At 33.2% G+C, this 20,948-nt stretch overlaps 2 protein-coding genes across 2 annotated transcripts; one reads left to right on the top strand and one right to left on the bottom strand.

Annotated features, from left to right (window-relative positions):
* Nucleotides 1-356: 356 nt before the first annotated feature.
* LOC127156221 (cation channel sperm-associated protein 2) lies at nt 357-10,678 on the bottom strand. The gene is made up of 9 exons (XM_051098970.1): nt 10,480-10,678; nt 7,152-7,322; nt 6,956-7,024; nt 6,699-6,871; nt 3,776-3,937; nt 3,567-3,691; nt 3,291-3,466; nt 827-923; nt 357-731 (listed from the first exon to the last, which is right to left on the bottom strand). Exons 1-9 carry the CDS (start codon nt 10,676-10,678, stop codon nt 434-436), a joined length of 1,470 nt encoding a protein of 489 aa, XP_050954927.1. The 3' UTR covers nt 357-433.
* Nucleotides 10,679-12,841: 2,163 nt separating this feature from the next.
* pdia3 (protein disulfide isomerase family A, member 3) lies at nt 12,842-19,763 on the top strand. Its single transcript, XM_051100100.1, has 13 exons — nt 12,842-13,167; nt 14,276-14,354; nt 15,973-16,090; nt 16,170-16,277; nt 16,372-16,501; nt 16,585-16,701; nt 16,857-16,982; nt 18,239-18,421; nt 18,502-18,610; nt 18,711-18,839; nt 18,929-19,008; nt 19,105-19,162; nt 19,243-19,763. Exons 1-13 carry the CDS (start codon nt 13,031-13,033, stop codon nt 19,354-19,356), a joined length of 1,488 nt encoding a protein of 495 aa, XP_050956057.1. The 5' UTR covers nt 12,842-13,030; the 3' UTR covers nt 19,357-19,763.
* Nucleotides 19,764-20,948: the final 1,185 nt, after the last annotated feature.

The following is a 20,948-nucleotide window of genomic DNA, read 5'->3' as shown; positions in this document are numbered from 1 at the left end:
AACAATGACAAAATATATTTAATAGAATTAATTTAAACCAATCAGATATCATTACAATATATCAAAGATTAAAAAGTTTTGCTTTACTAATACTAATCTTATTAATGTCTACTCGTGTCTACTAAAAAGTATTGAAACTATATACATTTTATTAAGAGTGTGAACTATGTCAAAAACATAAAAACACGTCTATTATTTTCAAAGTCCTCCCTCTAGTGTTTGTAACGGAGAACAGACATCCCAGCGCAGTTTTGCTGATGCATTCTTCTTATTTCAGCAGTCATACAGGTTAAGTATACCCTGAACTGTGTCACAACAGATAAAAAGTAACTAGTGACTTTAATAAATCAAAATAAAATAAAATAGGGTTAAATACTTTGCACTACAGCATTGTATGATTGTATGAAAACACTAATAATGTTGCAGTCGCTGATCATGAAAACACTTTGGATTCATACCTACCTAATATATTCTGGAGCCGTTCCATCTCCTCAAGGTTGTGCAGGAGCTTTTCCATCAGCTCGAAATACCTGTATAGATTGTCCTCACGCCAGCATTCTATTTTACAGTCATCATCGAGCTCAGCTGCCTGAATAAACGCTTCCAGACCCATGTTCCACTCTCGCTCATGTTTTGAGGTATGGCGGTCCAAACTAATATTTAGGCTTTCGTGTTTTTCCTCATCTTGGACAGGTTTGTGGTCATTCAGTTGGTTTGTTTGATTCATCGCGCTGAAATCACAAACTGAATGTTTTAACATGTTTAACAAGTTGAGGTAAACTACAGGCATCTAGTAATGCCTTCACAACATTATTTGCTCACCTACCCCATATTACTTGCTTTAAAAATCTCTGCTCTGCGCAGGATTTTCAATTGCTCCACCTCTTTGGAGAGATTGTTACGAATCTGCTGAAAGTCATCAACTGTGGACATAAAGGAAACAAACAAAATGTTGCAGAATAAACATACTCCTTTCAAAAGTTTGGGGTCGGTAGGGCTGATGGGCATCCTGTTTTCTTATGTGTTACCTCAAGAAGAATTTTTTATAGAGGCATAAAAAATAATCGCATCTAAAATAAGTTTTTGTTTACATAATATATGTATGTTTACTGTGTTTATTTATTATGTGTATGTATACATAAATACACGCATGCATGTATACTGTATATTTAAGAACTATTTATATATTATATCAATTACATGAATATAAATATATACATGTAAATATTTTTAAAATATATACTGTACACAGTACACACACATATTATGTAAAGAAAATTTTTTATTTTGGATGCAATTAATCGTTTCACAGCACTAATATTTTTGGAAAGCCACAAAAACATGATTATTTTCACCTTGTTCTGGGCGTACTTTTGTGTACCACTGAATAGAGAAAATGATGGAAGCCCATTTCCGCCACTGAATTTTTTTTTTTTTTAAAGGTTATTGTGACTTTTTATGTTGTGTGTGATATAAACTCACAATTGCAAGATAAAAACTTGCAATTCAGACTTTTATCTTGCAAAAGCGACTTTGTATCTTACAGTTCTGACTTTTTTTCTTGCAATTGCATTTATATCTCGCAATTCTCAAGACTTTTTTCTCAAAATTGTGAAATATAAACGCGCAATTGTGAATTATAAAGTCAGAATTGCGAGATATAAACTCGCATTCACGAGAAAAAAGCCAGAATTGCAAGTTTCTTTTTTTCTCAGAATTCTGATATAAACTCAGTTGCCAGTAATAAAGTCAGAACTGCAAGATAAAAACGTATCTAACGATTCTATATCTCGTAATTCTGACTTATTTTCTCACAATTTTCAGTTTTTTCCTTAGAACTGTGCGATATAAACCAGAAAATCAGAATTTTGAGAAAAAAAATATGTAATTCTGACTTGTTTTCTCGCAAATGCTCACAGTTCTGACTTTATAACTCACAAATCCAAGAAAAAAGTCAGAATTGTGAGAAAAAAGTCAGAATTGCAAGATAAAAACCAACTGAAATTCTGAATTTTTTCTTGCAAATGCTGGTTTTTATCCTACAATTCTGACTTTTTTCCTGTAATTGTGAGTTTATATCTTGTAATTCTGACTTATCTTCTCACAATTTTCACTTTTTTCTCAGAACTGAGATATAAACTTGCAATTGTAAAATAAAGTCAGAATTCCGAGATAAAAACTTGCAATTCTGATATTTTTTTTAACTCGCAACTAACTTTTTAACTCACAATTTATCTCACCATTTTGCTTTTTTTCAGAATTGTGAGAAATCAACTTGTAATTTTGAGTTAAAAAATCAGAATTGCAATATAAACTCAAAATTCTGACTTTTTTCTGAGAAATGAGTGATAGAAACTTAAAATTGCGAGAAATAAAGTCAGAATTACAAAATAAAAACCTGCAATTTTGACTTTTTTTCTCACAAATGCGAGTTTGTATCCTACAATTCTGACTTTTTTTCTTGCAATTCTGACTTTTTTCTCATTTGTGAAAAATATTTTTTTTTGTCAGTTATAATGTCAGAACTGTGAGATATAAACTTGCAATTTTTACTTTTATTCTCAGAATAAAGTGATATAAACTCACAATTGCAAGAAAGCAGAGTTTGTATCTTACAATTCTGACTTTTTTTCTTGCAATTTTAAATTCATATCTCGCAATTCAGATTTTTTCTCAGAATTGAGATAAACTTGTATTTGTGAGTTATCAAGTCAGAATTGCGAGATATGTAACCTACAAACTCACAAACTGCGAGTTTGTATGTTACAATTCTAACCTTTTTCTTGCAGTTGCAAGTTTACATCTCATAATTACATCTCGTGACTTTTTTTTCCTCACAATTTTCACTTTTTTTCTCAGAATTGTGAGATATAAACTCGCAATTGTGAAATGAAGTCCAAATTCTGAGATAAAAAACGTGCAATTCTGACTTGTTTTCTTGCAATTCTCACTCACCTTTTTCTCAGAATTGCGAGTTATAAAGTCCAGTTCTCAGAATTTCAAGTTTATATCTCACAATTCTGACTTAATAACTCGCAATTGTGAGAAAAAAGTCAGAACTGCAAGATACAACCTCACATTTGCTAATTTTTATCTTGCACTTCTAACCTTATTTCTCGCAATTGTGAGTTAATATCACAATTCTGAGAAAAAAAGTCTTGTGAGAATTGCAAGATGAAAAGTCACAATAACCTTTTTTTTTATTATTCAGTGGCAGAAACAAGCTTTCATAGAAAATCACTGCAAAACAATCAATAAGCTACTTCTTTATATATTGTAAGAATACTTACTTAGAAGGGTGATAAAAACACAGGACATCAAGGCTGCAAACACAAGCCACACCATAATGAACGATCCACACAGCAGATGGTTTAGCTCTGGAACTTTCTTAATGTCTTTTAGTAAATCAAGCCAGTGCTCAAAGGTGAAAATACTGAAGAGTGTGATGAATGCACTGGATATATCTCTAAAAAGAAGACAAGCACATCCATTCAGAACATCGAATTGTCTAAATATTCAGCCAATAGAATAAACTGTTCAAGTTTTCACAATGAAAATGCCCTCACTTGAAATCATCCTTGTAGAGCAGACCTTCAACGTTGGAATTGGTGTATTTTCTGAACAGAAGTACTCCAAACACAGCAAAAACTAAAAAGCTCATTAACAACACTGGAAATATCATTTTCACGGTCTGTTGAAAATAGTTAACATCGTTAGTTTTTATGAAACATTGTTGCTTACACAGTACTAGCTGTATGGATACCAGATAACATACCCGACATGCTTTGTAGATTATCTGCAACATAAGACGCATGTTATGGAATCTGGAGACGATCTTCAAACATCGGAGGATGCGAAACTGGGTGAGAAGTTTTAAAAATTTCTGTGGTATGAGCGCTCCTTTGAAGGTTTCGGGGAGAATCGCTGGAAGCATAGGCTAACAAAAAACAATTATGCTGTTAAGTTGTTAACCACATGTGTACATTTTGAAAGATATGACTATTCCAGGTTCAATACAAGTTACCTCAATTAATGGCACTTGATTACAGTAAAAATAAATAAATAAATAAATAAATAAATAAATAAGAATCTCATCCCTTGCCTTTTTTAAACAATCAAAATTTAGGTTACATTGAGGCACTCAACGGAAATGATTGGGTCCAATTTCTGGAGGATTTAAAAGTGAATGTGAAGCTTAAAAATGTATAAAAGCACATAAAATTAATTATTTTGTTAAAAATTGTGTTTTATTTGAGCTGTAAAGCTGTTCAAATAATAATTCGTTTAAAGGGACAGTTCACCCAGGCCGTCTGAGATTTAAAAAAAAATTACATACAACAAAAACAGGTAAACAACAAAAAAAATAACATAAGTTGTTTCTTCATCGGAACAGATTTGGAGAAATTTAGCATTAGCAAAAGTCCAAAAGATGATCAAAATATTATATAAATACATCTTCAGCATTTTCAGAAATTTTTCATTTCTGGGTAAACTGTTTCTTAACCATTCTTTCGCATTTGGGTTAGTTTTAACCCAAAAGCATTACATCTTTTTTGGGGGTGAAATCTTGATTATGGATTCAAGGATTGATTTATGGATCTCTATATTATTCTTTTAAAAAAATTAAGAGATGTAACCATTGAAAAATCCATTGTTTTCAGCACACAAAAGAACTTTGATTATGGATTATCTCACACTTCAGTGAACTCTGGCTTTAGACATGATTTTAAATTTTTTTTTTTTTTTTTACAACTTTTAGTTAGATTTGTCTCAAATTATTTCTGTAATTTGTGAAAAAACTTTGACTATGGATTATTTAATAAAAATGAACTTTTTTTCAGATTTCTTATAATAATTTTCAAGAGATATACCATGGATAAATCCATTGTTTTCTGTACGGGAATTTTTTTTTAAATTATGGATTCTCTCTATAAAAATGTATTTTATTTTATTTTTTTAATTTTATTTAAGAGACATAACCATTTAAACTAAACTGTTACACCTTTCAGTAAACTGTTGCTTTTCTTTTTTTCTTTTTTTTTTTTTAGTTTTAATAATTTATAAAATTGTTTGAAAAATCCATCGTTTTCAGTATGGAAAAAAAACTTTGATTATGGATTATCTCCATAAAAATTAACTGTTTTTCAGATTTCTTAAAAACATTTTAAAGATATACAACCACTGAAAAATCAATTGTTTTCAATATGGAAAAAAATTGATTATGGATTATCTCTATAAATATTAACAGTTTTTCAGATTACTTAAAATAATTTTTAAGATATATAACCATTAAAAAATCCATCATTTTCAGTACGAAATAAAAAACCTTTGATTATGGATTACCTCTATAAATATTCCCTGTTTTTCAGATTTCTTAAAGTATTTTTTAATTTTTAATTTTATAACCATTTAAAAATTCATTGTTTTCATTATGGAACATTGATATTCAATTATCTCTATAAAAATTTATATTTTTCATGTTTCTTAAAATAATTTTTAAAGAGATATAACCAAACTGTTACACCTTTCATTGAACTGTGGCTTTACATTTTTTCCCTTTCTTGCCTCATTTTATTTTTTATATCTTTTAGTTATATTTGTCTCAAATTACTCTAAAATACCTCTTACCTGTTTCTCACACACACTTTTAGGATTTAATATTATTGGTAAATTTGATTATGTATTATATTGTAAAAACAGACAAAAGCTTTGCTTTGCACAGCAAAAGTTGGCATAAAGACCATAGTCTACCTTTGAAAAGAAGAAAAAGAGAAGTCTACATTTCACTCTGCTGCCACCAGCTGATGAAACATTGCAGATGCAGGCTGTTGATTGCCTTTTTCATCTGAGAGAATGTTTGTTCAAGAGAAAGGAAATATATTTTGTTAGAAAGCAATTCTGAGAACATATCAGTCATTTTTTCCCCTCAAAATGGGACTTTATAACTCAAAATTGCAGGTTTATATCTCACAATCTGACAAAAAAAAGTCAGAATTACGAGAAAAGATGATATAAACTTGCAGCTCCGACTTTTTTTCTCAGAATTGTGATATAAACTCGCAATTGAGAGTTATAAAGTCAGAATTGCAAGATATAAACTCATAATTCTGACTTTATAACTCGCAATTGCAAGTTTATATCTCACAAATATATCTCACAAAGAAAAAAAGTCAGAATTGCAAGAAAAAAAGTCAGAATTGTGAGATATAAATTTGCAAAACTCAGTATTATTTTCCAAAGCAATATTTTGATTGTTTTTCAGCAGCATGAGTTAATTAAATTACTCATTTCAGTTTATATTTTCTTATAAATTTCACTTACTGATCAGGGTTTTAGTTGAAAAATATTAAGTTATGACTATTTCATAAGCTCACATTTTAACAGGTCAAAACTGACCTGGCAATGTGAAAGGTGTATACAGTTTTTTAATACAATAGGATAAGAGGTTAATGTTTGATAGTGTTGCAAATGTGGAACTTTACTATAACTTTACAAAGATAATAGTAGTAAGCAAACACACATACTGTTTGCATCTTGTGCCTATACTATCGAAACACTAGTATTGATTTTATTGAGTATTTTACCGATTACAGATTGACCCTATTCACTTTCACTGCAAGTGACTCACTGTAACCCAGAGTAAAAAAAAAAAAAAAAAAAAAAAAAATTAGCATTGCTTCATTTTTAAGCATTCAGACCATCAGAGTCACAGCAAAATCAAAGACGTTCCACGGACTTCTCCAAAACAGCCAGAAATCGTCCAGCCACTTCAGGATGATTTCCAAAATGTAAATTTCCAGGATGGTCCAGTTCAGTAGTTGCAGAACCTCAAAGAGGTTGTCCACGTTTGGATCCTTATAGTCATGAAACTCTGAGTACACAATCAGAGAATGCTTATGAGTGATTCACATATTACACAGACCACCTTAAAAATCGTTAGCAAATGACTTCTCACCTGCTTCTACTGCTAGTATAATAACGTTCAAAATGACAAGGACAAGCATGAGATTTTTAAACAGACTACCTGATATATTTATGTCAAGAAGAGTATACTACAGTCTTGAATTTAAAAACATTGCTGCCAAGAAATTTCTAGCTTTTTCTTTCTTTTTTTGAAATACACCATAATTTATTAATGTACGAAAGGATACTCTCTAAGATCCAGTGTGCGAACATATTCAGAGGAGGGTATCTGGAATGGCGGTTCAGTATGCGGTTCAGTCTACGCTGCTCCAGGGTAATGTTGTCCTTTTTCTGGCGACGGACGTCAAACCTCACCAAGTGATCATATTCATTCTCCAGACTGGTGTATCTCTCCTGATCTAAGACACAAAATGGAGAAAACATTTTTTTAATGTCTTTGTTCTTTTCAGCTTGACATTGAAAATGAACCCTGTTACCATCATATTTATCAGCTTGTCATAATATCATGACATAATCATCCCCTCCCCTGGTGAAAAAACCAACATATGCTGGTACGTATGTTTTGATGCTGGTTTAAGATGGTCCTTAGATGGTTTATGCTGGTCCTTTGCTGGTTTATGCTGGTCCTTTGCTGGTTTAAGATGGTCCTTAGCTGGTTTATGCTGGTCCTTTGCTGGTTTAAGATGGTCCTTTGCTGGTTTAAGCTGGTCCTTTGCTGGTTTATGCTGGTCCTTTGCTGGTTTAAGATGGTCCTTAGCTGGTTTATGCTGGTCCTTTGCTGGTTTAAGATGGTCCTTTGGTTTAAGCCTTTGCTGGTTTAAGCTGGTCCTTTGCTGGTTTAAGCTGGTCCTTTGCTGGTTTAAGATGGTCCTTTGCTGGTTTTTAAGCTGGTCCTTGCTGGTTTAAGCTTTTTGCTGGTTTAAGCTGGTGGTCCTGGTTTATGCTGGTCCTTTGCTGGTTTAAGATGGTCCTTTGCTGGTTTAAGCTGGTCCTTTGCTGGTTTATGCTGGTCCTTTGCTGGTTTAAACTGGTCCTTAGCTGGTTTATGCTGGTCCTTTGCTGGTTTAAGATGGTCCTTTGCTGGTTTATGCTGGTCCTTTGCTGGTTTAAGCTGGTCCTTTGCTGGTTTATGCTGGTCATGCTGCTGGTCAAGGACCAGCATAAACCAGCAACCTACCTAACCAGAATGCTAACCAGTTTTTTTCACCAGGGTCAGAAATGAACTCTATAAGTACACTCATTTTTATCAGTTTATGTTAATTTATTTTAACTGTGAACCCTGTTACCATTATTTCTTACAGTTCACAACAGATCATTAAAAAGTAGTTGTCTGTCAAGAAATTAAATCTCAACATTTTAAGAAGCAGATGAAGACTCACGACAGATCGCAAAGCTCGTCAAACCGTCAAACCCTGTTACCTGAGGGCAGGTTTTTATACCTTAATCAGTGGCGTACGGGACACCCCCGCAGCCACCGCGGGCGTGGGGGCCCCGACCTTTTGGGGGGCCCGTTGCAGGACAAGGCAGTGCTTCGAGACACTGCAAAAACGCGAGACGTGAGCGCAAAGGTAGCGCAGTGGAGCGGGATTAATGTTCTAAAATAACAACCGGGGAAAATACATTTTTCTCGCATTTCACTTGTCATAAACACTACTTCTAAGACAAATAATGAAAAAGGATATTCTTACGCTTAAAGTGGCTTACGGAGCCCCACACATGACAGGAAAAAAAAATTAAATCGTGCGCACAGTATTATTCGCTACCTCGTTTTAAAAATTCGTTGATTTGATCCGACTAAATCCTGGTCACGATTTAGTAATGTCGCTTGCACGAATTCCTGCAGACGATTTAATTTTTTTTGTCCTGCATGTCATGTGTGGGGCTCTGTATGCTTTAAGGAGGGCTTAAAAAAACAAACAAAACAAAACAAAACAAAAAAACAAAAAAACAAATCTGTTCACTCCGAGCAGAATCGGTATTTTCTGTTCATGCGTTTCTCTGTATTATTACGCTACCGTTTAGTGTTTTCTTTAGGCTACTCAAAAACACGAAGAGAGTCTTGATCTGGTAACCTATCTTGCCCTTAGTCATAGCCACTACAGCATCATCTTTTCTAGAATTTGGCCAAATTTGTAAACGAAAGAAAAAACTTTCAATGCTTTAAAAGACATTAAAGTATTTTTTTTCAATATATTTCAAATGTTTGCTGTATAGTTAAAAACACGCTATAAAAATCGTTTTGAAAAACATTTGTCGCATTTAATTATCACATTCAGAAATAGCTGATGTAGGCTAAAATACCGGTAGCCTAAATCAAAATGTTTACAAACATTCTAAACACAACTAGGCTTTTATTTTATTCCCTTATCTCCCCACAAAATTATCCACAACATTATCCTTCACAAAGACTATATAACCACACATTGAGGCGCTGGTCACGCTGAATGGAACAACAGACTATTCAAATTAAACATTGTAATTTTTAGATGTTTTTTAAAAAATGTATTTTATTTTGATAATGAACAGGCTGCAATGTCAAGGTAGCAAAAATGTTGTGTGTGTGTGTGAGGCGCCAGCGCGATCACTGCATTGATTTCCCAACTGTTAGTCATACCAATGCTGGTTGCTCATACAAGCAAGATATCATTCATCACTGTAAAGCTTTGGCAAAAAAAAAAAAAAAGAAAAGAAAAAATAAGAAAACTGTAAAGCTTTTACAAAATAAAGAAAACGGCTTTCAGCATCGTTTACGTGAATTTTGGATCGTGTCACAATGAACGAAATTCAGCACAATTTTTTTCCCTTTTGTTTTGTTAACCCGTTAATGATTTAAGTGAAATATATTTATGTTTTTGTGCCCTGGTCCGCTGCTGCGCTTCTCTGACAACCTGTTTCAATGGCAGCGGAAATCGTCACCAGATTTTGCCATAATTTATCATTCGTTCTCGAAACTTAAAGTGATCAAGATAATTCTCGGGAGCACAATGTTAACTGATAGTTATGTAATATAAGTTATGTAAATGGGAGAGACAGACTCAGGTGCACAATACGTGTTGCCCAATGATGAATTTGGTCCAAATAGTCCGCTGTTCCATTCAGCGTGACCAGCGCCTCAATGTGCTGTTACAGTCTTTGTGAAGGCTAATGTTGTGGATAATTTGGTGCAAAGAGAAGGGAATAAAATAAAAGCCTAATTGTGTTTATAATGTTTGTAAACATTTTGATTTAGGCTACCGGTATTTTAGCCTTCTGAATGTGATAATTAAATGAGACGTATGTTTTTCAAAACGATTTTTTTACAAGTAGCGTGTTTTAACTATACAGCAAACATTTGAAATATCTTGAAAAAAAAAAATACATCAATGTCAATTGGTGCCCAGTGATGAATTTTCGTGACATCGCTGCCGGTGGGAGGGGCCCCATCTCCTTATTTGCGGGGGGCTCTAAGAAGTGCGGTACGCCACTGACCTTAATGTATATTAAAACGTGTTAACATAGCTTAAGTCGGCACATTGAGATTCAATAACTCTTAAAACATGATTTTTTTTATCATACCAGTCACATCTTTGACGGTGTGCTGTGGTCTGTGTTTGTGCTCCTCTCGCTCTGGGAGAAGATCGCAGGAATCCAACATGTTGATGAATTTTCTTCGAATAATCTGCGCTCTGGGAGAAAGGTTTTCCTCGACGGAAATGTTGTCCTCATGTTGCTTTGACTCACAGGTATTTTCCAGACCTTTACTGACACTGCTCATTGTTTCTGGGGGCAAAAAGTACAACTACATTCAACATACTAATCTGAAGCGAGCTTGAGCACAAACAATTAACGGTCAAAAAAAAATTAACGGTCAAAAGATTTGAATGTAATAGCGTAGGTGACGTCAAGTTTATTATATATATATATATATATATATATATATATATATATATATATATTTTTTTTTTTTTTTTTTTTTTTCCAAGTAGGTTTGTCGATTTAAAAATATAAATTTGCAAACTGAAGTTGTGTGCAGTGACCAATATACCCTATAAGGGGCAGAAGTGCTCCTTCCATGTATGTCTTTAATGAATAATTTTGTATTTAAATAATAAACTCTAGAAGTTTCCAAAACATAATTCTTAGAAAATATTTACCCAAATAGTCAGCTTTAATTAATTCATTACTATCATTTAGAAATATTACAGTGACATTGGTTACTTATATACAGTAGTCAACATTCGAAGTGGATCAGAAAAGTCCATTGAAGTTCTAAGACAAGAACGGTGTATTGTTTTGGTTTTAGGACAACTTTCATGAAAGGTTTTGATCCACTTCAAATGTTGACTACTATATAGGCTTATAGTAGGCTATGGTTACTTCTTACCTAAAACCTGTCAAAAATAAATAGATAAATAAATAAATAATGCTCCAATACACAATGAATAAATCATTTAAAAAAACCCTATTTTGATTATGTTATGGGTATATGGATATAAATCATCTTTAAGTGCAAAGTTCAGAAGCTTCACACATAGTTTCCTACAATAAATTTCAAACACAGTTTGCTACAGTCAATTTCTTCTGTGTTTTAGAAGTGTCCTTTTACTATTTTAGAGTATCAGTTTGTATCTGAGTATAATTTGATTATAATTTTATATTTTAAGAGTAGAATTTTGAGTATAATATTTTAAGTGCTATTTTGACAGTGGAGTTGATAGTCAGTTCATGGAGTTCATTTCACAGATTAGGTCATTTGAGTTGTACAGTTTACACATACACTACCAGTCAAAAAGAAGAAAGAAGTCTCCTCTGCTCACCAAGCCTGCATTTATTTGATCCAAAGTACAGCAAAAACAGGAAAATTTCGAAATTTTTTTTTTACTATTTAAAATAACTGTTTTCTGTTTGGATATATTTTAAATGTAATTTATTCCTGTGATCTAGCTAAATTTTCAGCATCATTACTCCAGTCTTCAGTGTCACATGATCCTTCAAGAAACATTTTTTATATTATTAGAAATATTTAAAACAGCTGAATACATTTTTTTCAGGATTCTTTGATGAATAGAAAGATCCAAAGATCAACATTTATCTGAAATAAAAAGCTTTTGTATTATTATACCATAAAACACTTGGAAGAAATTAATACTTTTATTTAGCAAGGGTGGTTAAAATTGATCAAAAGTGATGATAAAGACATTTATAATGTTACAAAAGATTTCCATTTCAGATAAATGCTGTTCTTCTGAACTTTCTATTAATCAATGAAACCTGAAAAATCTATGCAGCTGTTTACAACATAATATTAATAATAATAATAATACTTATTATTATTATTATTATACAAGTTTTCTGAGTGACAAAGAAGAATATTACACTCTCAGAAAGGATGTGTTAATTTTTAACACAATATTTTAACACATTTTGTGTAATTTTGTATACATAATTGGCACATTTATGTGCAGCTATAACACATTAGTGTGAAATAACACATTGGTTGAGTTCAAAGTAACAAAATGTGTTCTAGACACAGAGGTGTGTTAAGAAACAACACAGGTTGTCTTGTTTTCAACATACTTTTAAGGGGGCAGAATGATTTCTTAAGTCTCATGTGACTGGAGTAATGATGCACAAATTCAGCTTTGAAAATACAGGAATAAATTAAATTTTAAAATATATTCAAATAAATGCAGGCTTGGTGAGCAGAAGAGACTTCCTTAAAAAAAAAAACATTAAAAATCTTACTGTTCAAAAACTTTTGACTGGTAGTGTAGCACATTTTACCAACTAACAAAGGCAACTATTTTTCCTTGTAGCGTGCAAAGATTATTTCCCCACCCGGAAGTGTGTGTTTCCCGAGTTTCTGATTGGCTGATTGCACCAGCATGACGCTGCTGAAAATCCAATAGTGAGATGCCACACTTTGGTTACTTTGAAGAGCTCCGGGTTTGCACATCCGTGCCGTCCGTCTGCGCTTTCTCTTTCATTGAGTGCAGGGTGCAAGATCCTGTGGGCCTTTCTTTCGGGGACTCGTTCCTTATAGAGCAACACCTCAAAAAGAAGCAGTTGATTAAGGGCTGCCAGGATATTAATCATTCTCGTCACTTTTGCACTGAAAGGGTTTGAAATGATGCTGGGTGTGCTATTTGTCGCTGCTTTGGTAGCGGCCGCGCGGGCGAGTGATGTGCTCGAGTACACAGATGATGATTTTGACAGCAAAATCGGGGATCACGACCTCGCCCTAGTGGAATTCTTCGCACCCTGGTGAGTGTAAGACAATTCTGGCTCTTAAACGATGTTTCCTTCATGCACGTTAGAAATTTGGCGCATTAGCGCTTAATCCAGGCAATTCACATAAACTGTTACACCATGTTATTTAAATGAAAATAAATATAATTATCAAGCTATTTTCTAGATACCAACCCTATTTAGTATGAGCAGGAATCTGCGTGCATAATCGCGACTTTGAATAATACTGCAAAGCTAGTTTGCTAAATCGAAAGTAACTATACCAGCAGCTTTTCTAGCCACGTTAGAAGCATGCAAGGTCGTCAGATGCTAATAACGAATCTGGGAATGTATATGCACCGCTAATGTCTTATAAACCCTCACTGGGATCAGAATGAATCCATGCAACTCCATAGTTCTGGACGAAACTAATTATATCAGTCACTTCCTGTTTGTAGCTTTTCCTCTTTTTGCTAATGCTACATAGTGGATTAGTTGCCTGTCAGTTCTTTACATTTATAACATCTTAAAATGTTTTCTGGGGGCGAAATAAAGTCATACAGGTTTGAGAACACATGAGAACTGAGGATGACTTCTCATTTTTAGGTGAACTGTCCCTTTAAGAACTTGCGTTCTGCATTTGAAGGCCAACGTTAGTGATTGTTCTCTTTGATACTAGTTTTTTTACAGCTTTAAATCGAAGTCGAAACAGATTTAATGTTTGTTAAATTGCAGCTACACACAGGTTATCAGGTAGAAATCGCAGATGAGGGCGGTAACAAGGATGTTTGGAGACTCGGCGGCCCTCCGTTGTAACGTTTTGATTGGTCTATGAAGTTTCGCTGGCCGTGTTTGATTGGTTGACGCACGATTACGTAGTTCAGCGTTGCTGACTAACTTCAGACCGAACTTATCAATAAGTTACAGTGACTGGATTTAAGATTTTGCTTAAGATTTTATAGGTAGTCCAGGGGTAATTTACCTAAAAATAAAATATTGGTGTTTAGTGAGTTTCAAATATTCTTTTATTTTGTTTTTGTTGTTTGTAAGGATATTCTAATTTAAACGAAAGTCAGAAGTCTACCAGTCATGAGTGTATAGTAGCCTAATTTTTCAAGTAATAAATGTCATGTGTGAATTTTAGGTGTGGCCATTGCAAACGTCTTGCCCCTGAGTATGAGGCAGCCGCCACTCGGCTAAAAGGCATTGTCCCACTTGTTAAGGTATTGTTATTAAACCCTGCAAATTTACATGGAATACATCTTACATTCTCTCATTATAGACTTTTGCCATATTTTTTTTTTTGACTTGTTTAAAATAATTTGGACTTCACATGTGAAAAAGAAGTGTACCTAATTGTACTTGTGCACTTGTGTACAGATAATATAATATTAATAATAAAAAAAAAGTCAAAAGTTTTTGAACATTAAGATTTTTGATGTTTTTGTTTTTTAAAGAAGTCTATTCTGCTCACCGAGCCTGCATTTATTTGATCCAAAATACAGCAAAAGCGGTAAAATTATGAAATATTTTTACTATTTAAAATCACTGCTTTCTATGTGAATATATTTAAAAATGTAATTTATTTCTCTGATCAAATCTACATTTTCAGCATCGTTACTCCAGTCTTCAGTGTCACATGATCCTTCAGAAATCATTCTAATATGCTGATTTGCTGTTCAAGAAAAATGTATTATTATTATCAATATTTAAAACAGTAAAGAACATTTTTTTTCAGCATTCTTTGATACATAGAAAGATCCAAAGATCAGCATTTATCTGAAATAAAAAGCTTTTGTAACATTTTACACTGTGTCATTTAAAAGCTTGGAGTCAGTATAATTTCTTTTATTTTGAGGAAATAAATGTTAGAAATTAATACCTTTTATTTAGCAAGGATGCTTAAAATTGATCAAAAGTGATGATAAAGACATTTCTAACATCACAAAAGATTTCTATTTCCGATAAATACTGTTCTTTTGAACTTTCTGTTCATCAAAGAAACCCGAAAAAAATCTGCTTGGCTGTTTTCACTATTATAATAATAATAATAATAAATGTTGTTTGTTTTTTTGAGAGACCAATCAGAATATTAGAATAATTTCTGTAGGATCGTATGACTGAAGTAATGATGCTAAAAATTCAGCTTTGAAATCACAGGAATAAATTACATTTTAAAATATATTCAAATTGAAAACGGTAACTTTAAATAGTCATTATTGTACTGCTTTTGCTGTACTTTGATTCAAATAAATGCAGGCTTGGTGAGCAGAAGGGACCTCTTTAAAAAACATTAAAAATCTTACAGTTCAAAAACTTTTGACCGGTAGTGTAATTTGGACTTCTCTTCTAAAAAATAAGTGTGCTTAATTTTTCAGAATGTGCACTTGTAGTGTACAGATATCATATTAATAAAATATAAACACTTAAGTGTACTTAAAAAAAAAAAAAAAAAAAAAAAAAAAAAAAGATAACTATGCTTCTTAAATTTAAGTTCACTTTCTTAAAAAAAACAAAAAAAAAACAATTTTTTTTTTTTTTTTTTTAGTAATGTGAATATATAACTTGAAAGTCTTGAAAAGTCTTTCATTATTTATTCACCCTCAAGTTGTTGGTTACTGGTAGCCACTGACTTTGAAAGTATGGGGAAAAAAATATATATGTAAGTCAAAGGCTATCAGCAACTGAAGGTGAGTAAATGATGACAGAATTTTCATTTTTGGGTGAACTTTCCCTTTAATTTCCAGTTACACATAAAGTCTCTAAAACATTGGCACTTTTCTTTTAAAATATACTGTTTGCCAATGTTAATTGTATATTGTACTGTACTGTATGACCTAGGTGGACTGTACCGCCAATTCCGGCGTGTGTGGCAAATACGGCGTGAGTGGATACCCGACCCTGAAGATTTTCAGAGACGGAGAGGAATCTGGTGGCTACGATGGCCCCAGGACAGCAGGTATGTGCTTGTATCTTGTGTGACGTTGTATGTAGTTTCTTCATCAGATGTTAATATCGTTTCTTCTTTAATCCAACAGATGGGATTGTTAGCCACCTGAAGAAGCAGGCAGGTCCAGCCTCGGTGGAGCTCAAAAGTGCGGCTGAGTTTGAGAAGTTCATTGGGGACCGTGATGCCAGTGTTGTGGGTAGGTTTACGGTCTCATGTTAGAGATTACACTATATTACTTTTTTGCAACTGTAATCTTGATTATATTAAATGTCGTTGTTATGTGTATTCAGGATTCTTCGCTGATGGAGGCAGTGCCGCTCAGGGGGAGTTTCTGAAGGCTGCCAGTGCTTTAAGAGAGTCCTACCGTTTTGCCCACACTAACGTAGAGGACTTATTGAAGAAACATGGCGTTGAGGGAGAGTATGTGGCATTTTTCTGGTTGTATGTGGCATTTTTCCAGCTCTTACTGGTTCACACTTCTAATTGTTTTATGCATGTTGCAGGGATGTTATTTTGTTCCGGCCACCTCATCTCAGCAACAAATTTGAAGACGCCAATGTGAAGTTCACCGAGGACAAATTCACAAGCCCAAAGATTAAGAAGTTCATTCAGGACAACATGTACGTTTCATCTTATCACAGTGTTAATATTTGTAAAGTCTGCTTTCTGTTTACTATTAGTTTGTCTGGTGAATGATTTGGTGGTCAAATATGTAATATTAAAAGCTTTTTTTTTTTTTTTTTTTTTTCCCTCTCCCCCTCTCACCATATGCTAGTTTTGGCATCTGTCCCCACATGACTGATGACAACAAAGACCAGCTGAAAGGCAAAGACTTGTTGGTGGCCTACTATGATGTGGATTATGAGAAGAACCCCAAGGGTTCCAACTACTGGAGGAACAGGTAGAACGCAATTTTGTTCATTTGTTGGGGACATTGAAATTTTTGTATAAAACTGGCATTTATTTACAGTATTATACTGTATTATACACATGCATGATGATACGGAAATATCTTTATTTATATATACTTCATATATGCTTCTTATACTTACATGGTTATATAAGACTTATTTTAATGTATTAATTTATTTTTCTAGTATATTTTAATATTATATTTCTATAATATAATTTATATAACATTTTATTTTATTTTATTCCTCAAACTAGGAAAAGTTTCAGAAAAATAATGTTCCATTTGTTCATTTTATTTAAAAAAATTGTAATCATACTATTAAAATCATACAATTTAGAATTTTCTGTAGAGACATTTTTTTGTTTTATTTATTTTTCTAGTCATAAATTCCATTTGCTTATTTTATTTATTTATTTTTATATTATTATGTTTTAAATATTTAAAATAGTAAAATCTAATCTAAAATAAAAATCTAATCTACTAAAAAAACCTGAATTTTCTGTAGTGAATGTAAATTTATGTTTCTATATAATTTATATAATATATATATATATATATATATATATATATATATATATATAAAACTACAGAAAATTGTATGATTCTTTTAAAAAGATTGTAATATTTTGCAACTTTGAAATAAATATATCTAAAATATATATATATATATATATATATATAAAAAAAATATTTTTTAAAAAATTATAAAATGAACAAAAAAAATCATACAATTTTCTTGAAAGTATATATATGAAAGTATATATATATATATATATATATATATATACTTTCAAGAAAATTGTATGATTTTCTTTTTTTTTTTTTTTTTTTTTTTTTGTTCATTTTATAATTTTTTAAAAATATTATTTTTGTTTATTTTTATTTATATTATTTATTTACTCCAGTGAATGTATGTTCTTCTATCTGTGGATGCTCTTTTTTTTTTTTTTTTTTTTTTTTTTTTTTTTTATACATGTACATATACATTTTCTACAAAATACAGTAGTCAGCATTTGAAGTAGATCAAAAAAGGTAATAGAAATCATTAAGAACGTGTATTGTTTTGGTTTTAGGACAACTTTGATGAAACCTTTTTATATTTTATTAAAATGTTTACAACTGTATATAAGTTTTATACATTTTAAGGAAATTATAACATTTAAACTTTACTTTTCAATGAAACAGAAGTGTTTAAATGATCCAAGATCAGACACTCATCATCCTTGTGTGTGTCTCTTCTCCAGGGTAATGAAGGTGGCCAAGAGCTTCCTGGATCAGGGGAAGAAGCTCAACTTCGCTGTGGCTAATAAGAACAGCTTTAGCCATGACGTGTCTGAGCTGGGTCTGGACGGCAGCAGCGGAGAGCTGCCACTTGTCGGCATCCGTACTGCCAAGGGAGACAAATACGTCATGAAGGAGGAGTTCTCGTAAGTTCTTTTTTTTTCCCCGTTTCACAAAAGACCTTGTTTAAAGCAGCAAAAAACAATCAATCCTTTTCTGTCTGTAGTCGTGATGGAAAGGCCTTGGAAAAGTTCCTGCAGGATTACTTTGATGGAAACCTGAAGCGGTACCTTAAATCCGAGCCTATTCCTGAGAACAACGATGGCCCTGTGAAGGTGCGTCAGGCGATTTTGTTTCAGTATTTATATATACTGTGTGTGTGTGTGTGTGTGTGTGTGTGTGTGTGTGTGTATAACTTCCTCCTCATTATTCCAGGTTCTTGTGGCTGAGAACTTTGACTCAATTGTAAATGATGACAGCAAAGATGTTCTTATTGAGTTTTACGCCCCCTGGTGTGGACACTGCAAGAGCCTGGAGCCCAAATACAAAGAACTTGGAGAGAAGGTGAGGTTTTAGAGTTTGATGTTGTATTGTTCACTACGAAAAATATTGTTCTGAAAGGGTGTTTCATAAATATTATCTTCGTTTTACAGCTTTCTGGCGATCCTAACATTGTCATCGCAAAGATGGACGCCACTGCTAACGATGTCCCCTCTCCATATGAAGTTAGAGGGTATGTAGTGACCACCTTTTTCCCGCTAAAATTATTCTAGTGCTTTTTCTGTGGCGCACAGGTGTTGATTTTCTCAATCTGACTGTTTGCTTTCAGATTCCCCACAATCTATTTCTCCCCTGCTGGTCATAAGCAGAGTCCAAAGAAATATGAGGTTTGTGATTGTTTGTTTTTCAAAATCTTGACTTCAGTGTTCATTCCGCCGGAAAATAATCAGTCTTGTTTGACCATCAGGGAGGTCGTGAGGTCAGCGACTTTATTTCCTACCTGAAGAGAGAGGCCACAAACACCGTGGTCGTGCAGGAGGACGAGAAGAAATCAAAGAAGAAGAAGAAGTCCGAGTTATAAACAATCGCAGCCCAACAACAGAGGAGGGAATTTTTGCAGGAGACGTAAATTATATTCCAATCTTTAGTGAAGCGAGTGCTCTGACCCACGTCACAATGTCGGCCCTCTCTTGGGCCTGCTGCTCTGGGAACACTGTGGAAGGTTGTGACGGCCAGCCTGTGTGATTTTTAGATAAGTGGAAGAGGTACAGATCTGTCAAATTGAGATTACTTTCCCTACACTGTACCTTGGAGAGATGCACTTTTGAGGCCAATTCTACATGTTTCTTTCTCATGGAAAAGGGGGATTTGGTGAATTATTTTTCCTTTTTTGTACCATGGTTTTTTTTTTCTTTTTTCTTTTTTTTTTTTTTTTTTTTTTTTGTACGTTTGGAAGGATTGTGAAATAAAAGGCCCACTAAACCTACAGTCGTGCTGGTTTGAACCTTTTGTTGTTATAAAAAGACGCATTTATTCCAAAATTATAAAAAATTGCAGAAGCTATCCACATTATCCTTCAATGCAGATGTAAGGTGTATGGGCAAAACTTCCAGTTAATTAGCTGTTAAAGGGAAATAATGAGAAGAATAACAACGTGAAGAAAATGGTAAAACGGCACTTCGAACCAATGTGTTTATATAAGACAAAATACATTTACATAACATGGTAAGACACAACGATTTGCAATATCAAGCTGCAAAACAAGCAGTTTTGTACAATTGAAAATAGCTGGAGGCAGATAAGACTGGACGCCAGACCCATTAAATTTACTAAAAAGCTTGCGTCTGCTCTTACAGGAAGAAAAAGGTGGATAAATAAGCATCTAAAGACTCATTGGGCCACGTTCATAAAATTTGTAAATGTATGAGTAAATTTGAAGTAATTTGTCATAAAATAGACCTTTCTGAAAACTCTCCTCTGGATTCACAAACGCTTCGTTAACGAGCTTTGATAGCAAATTGATTGTTTCTTACATAGGAATAATCATTCACAGTTAGCATAACCCCGCCTATGAATTACAACTTCCTAAGTCACGTTTCCAGGAACGCGGTAGAATCTTCTAGACTCTTTTCTCAGGTTTGGCTCAAATATAGAGTGTTTTCATGACACGTCATCAATCGGCCATATAGGCGGCACTGAATGTAATGCCACTGAACCGAACGAAACTCGCATATTTTGCTGATTATTGCTGCTGAAAAGAGTCAATTATTGTCATGTTTTGGGCTGTACTAATCGGTCGGACAGGGAAAAACATTTGAAGTACTACAGACTGCCAAAAGTTATAACAAATCAAGGAGAACTGCAAAAAAAAAAAAAAAAGAAAAACTGTGAGGAACAAAAAAGCGGTTGGCCAAACTGAACCAGGATTTCCAGAATCTTGACAACAATCGTGTTTGTTCTTTTCATTTCCAGTCAGGTAGGTGAAATATTAGGTTAATATCATAATTAATACTGCTCGTATTTATATTTACCACCTATGAACTTTAGTTTTCAAAATATTGCGCCCTTTCCTACTTACCTTCTCTATATGATTTAACAGCTTCCACGTTTTTTCCACTGTTTAGACAGCATAAATTAGCAGAACAACATATTCATTCCTACATTAACCATGCA

This window comes from Labeo rohita, chromosome 25 (genome assembly GCF_022985175.1).
Source record: "Labeo rohita strain BAU-BD-2019 chromosome 25, IGBB_LRoh.1.0, whole genome shotgun sequence".
Lineage (NCBI taxonomy): Eukaryota > Metazoa > Chordata > Actinopteri > Cypriniformes > Cyprinidae > Labeo > Labeo rohita.
The sequence above is the reverse complement of the archived record's forward strand: the minus strand, read 5'-3'. Positions and strand labels throughout refer to the sequence as shown.

Bases quoted from the DNA above. Each gene is read 5' to 3' on its own strand.
- LOC127156221 (XM_051098970.1), bottom strand. From the start codon at position 10,678: ATGAGCAGTGTCAGTAAAGGTCTGGAAAATACCTGTGAGTCAAAGCAA. The intron at 7,025-7,151 runs GTATCCTTTCGT...TAAATATATCAG, and splicing joins CGCACACTGGATCTTAGAGA to GTAGTCTGTTTAAAAATCTC. The intron at 3,938-6,698 runs GTCTGAATGCTT...GTTTTTTGTTAG, and splicing joins ATTTTGCTGTGACTCTGATG to CCTATGCTTCCAGCGATTCT.
- pdia3 (XM_051100100.1), top strand. From the start codon at position 13,031: ATGATGCTGGGTGTGCTATTTGTCGCTGCTTTGGTAGCGGCCGCGCGG. The intron at 16,502-16,584 runs GTATGTGGCATT...TGCATGTTGCAG, and splicing joins AAACATGGCGTTGAGGGAGA to GGATGTTATTTTGTTCCGGC. The intron at 18,422-18,501 runs GTAAGTTCTTTT...TTCTGTCTGTAG, and splicing joins GTCATGAAGGAGGAGTTCTC to TCGTGATGGAAAGGCCTTGG.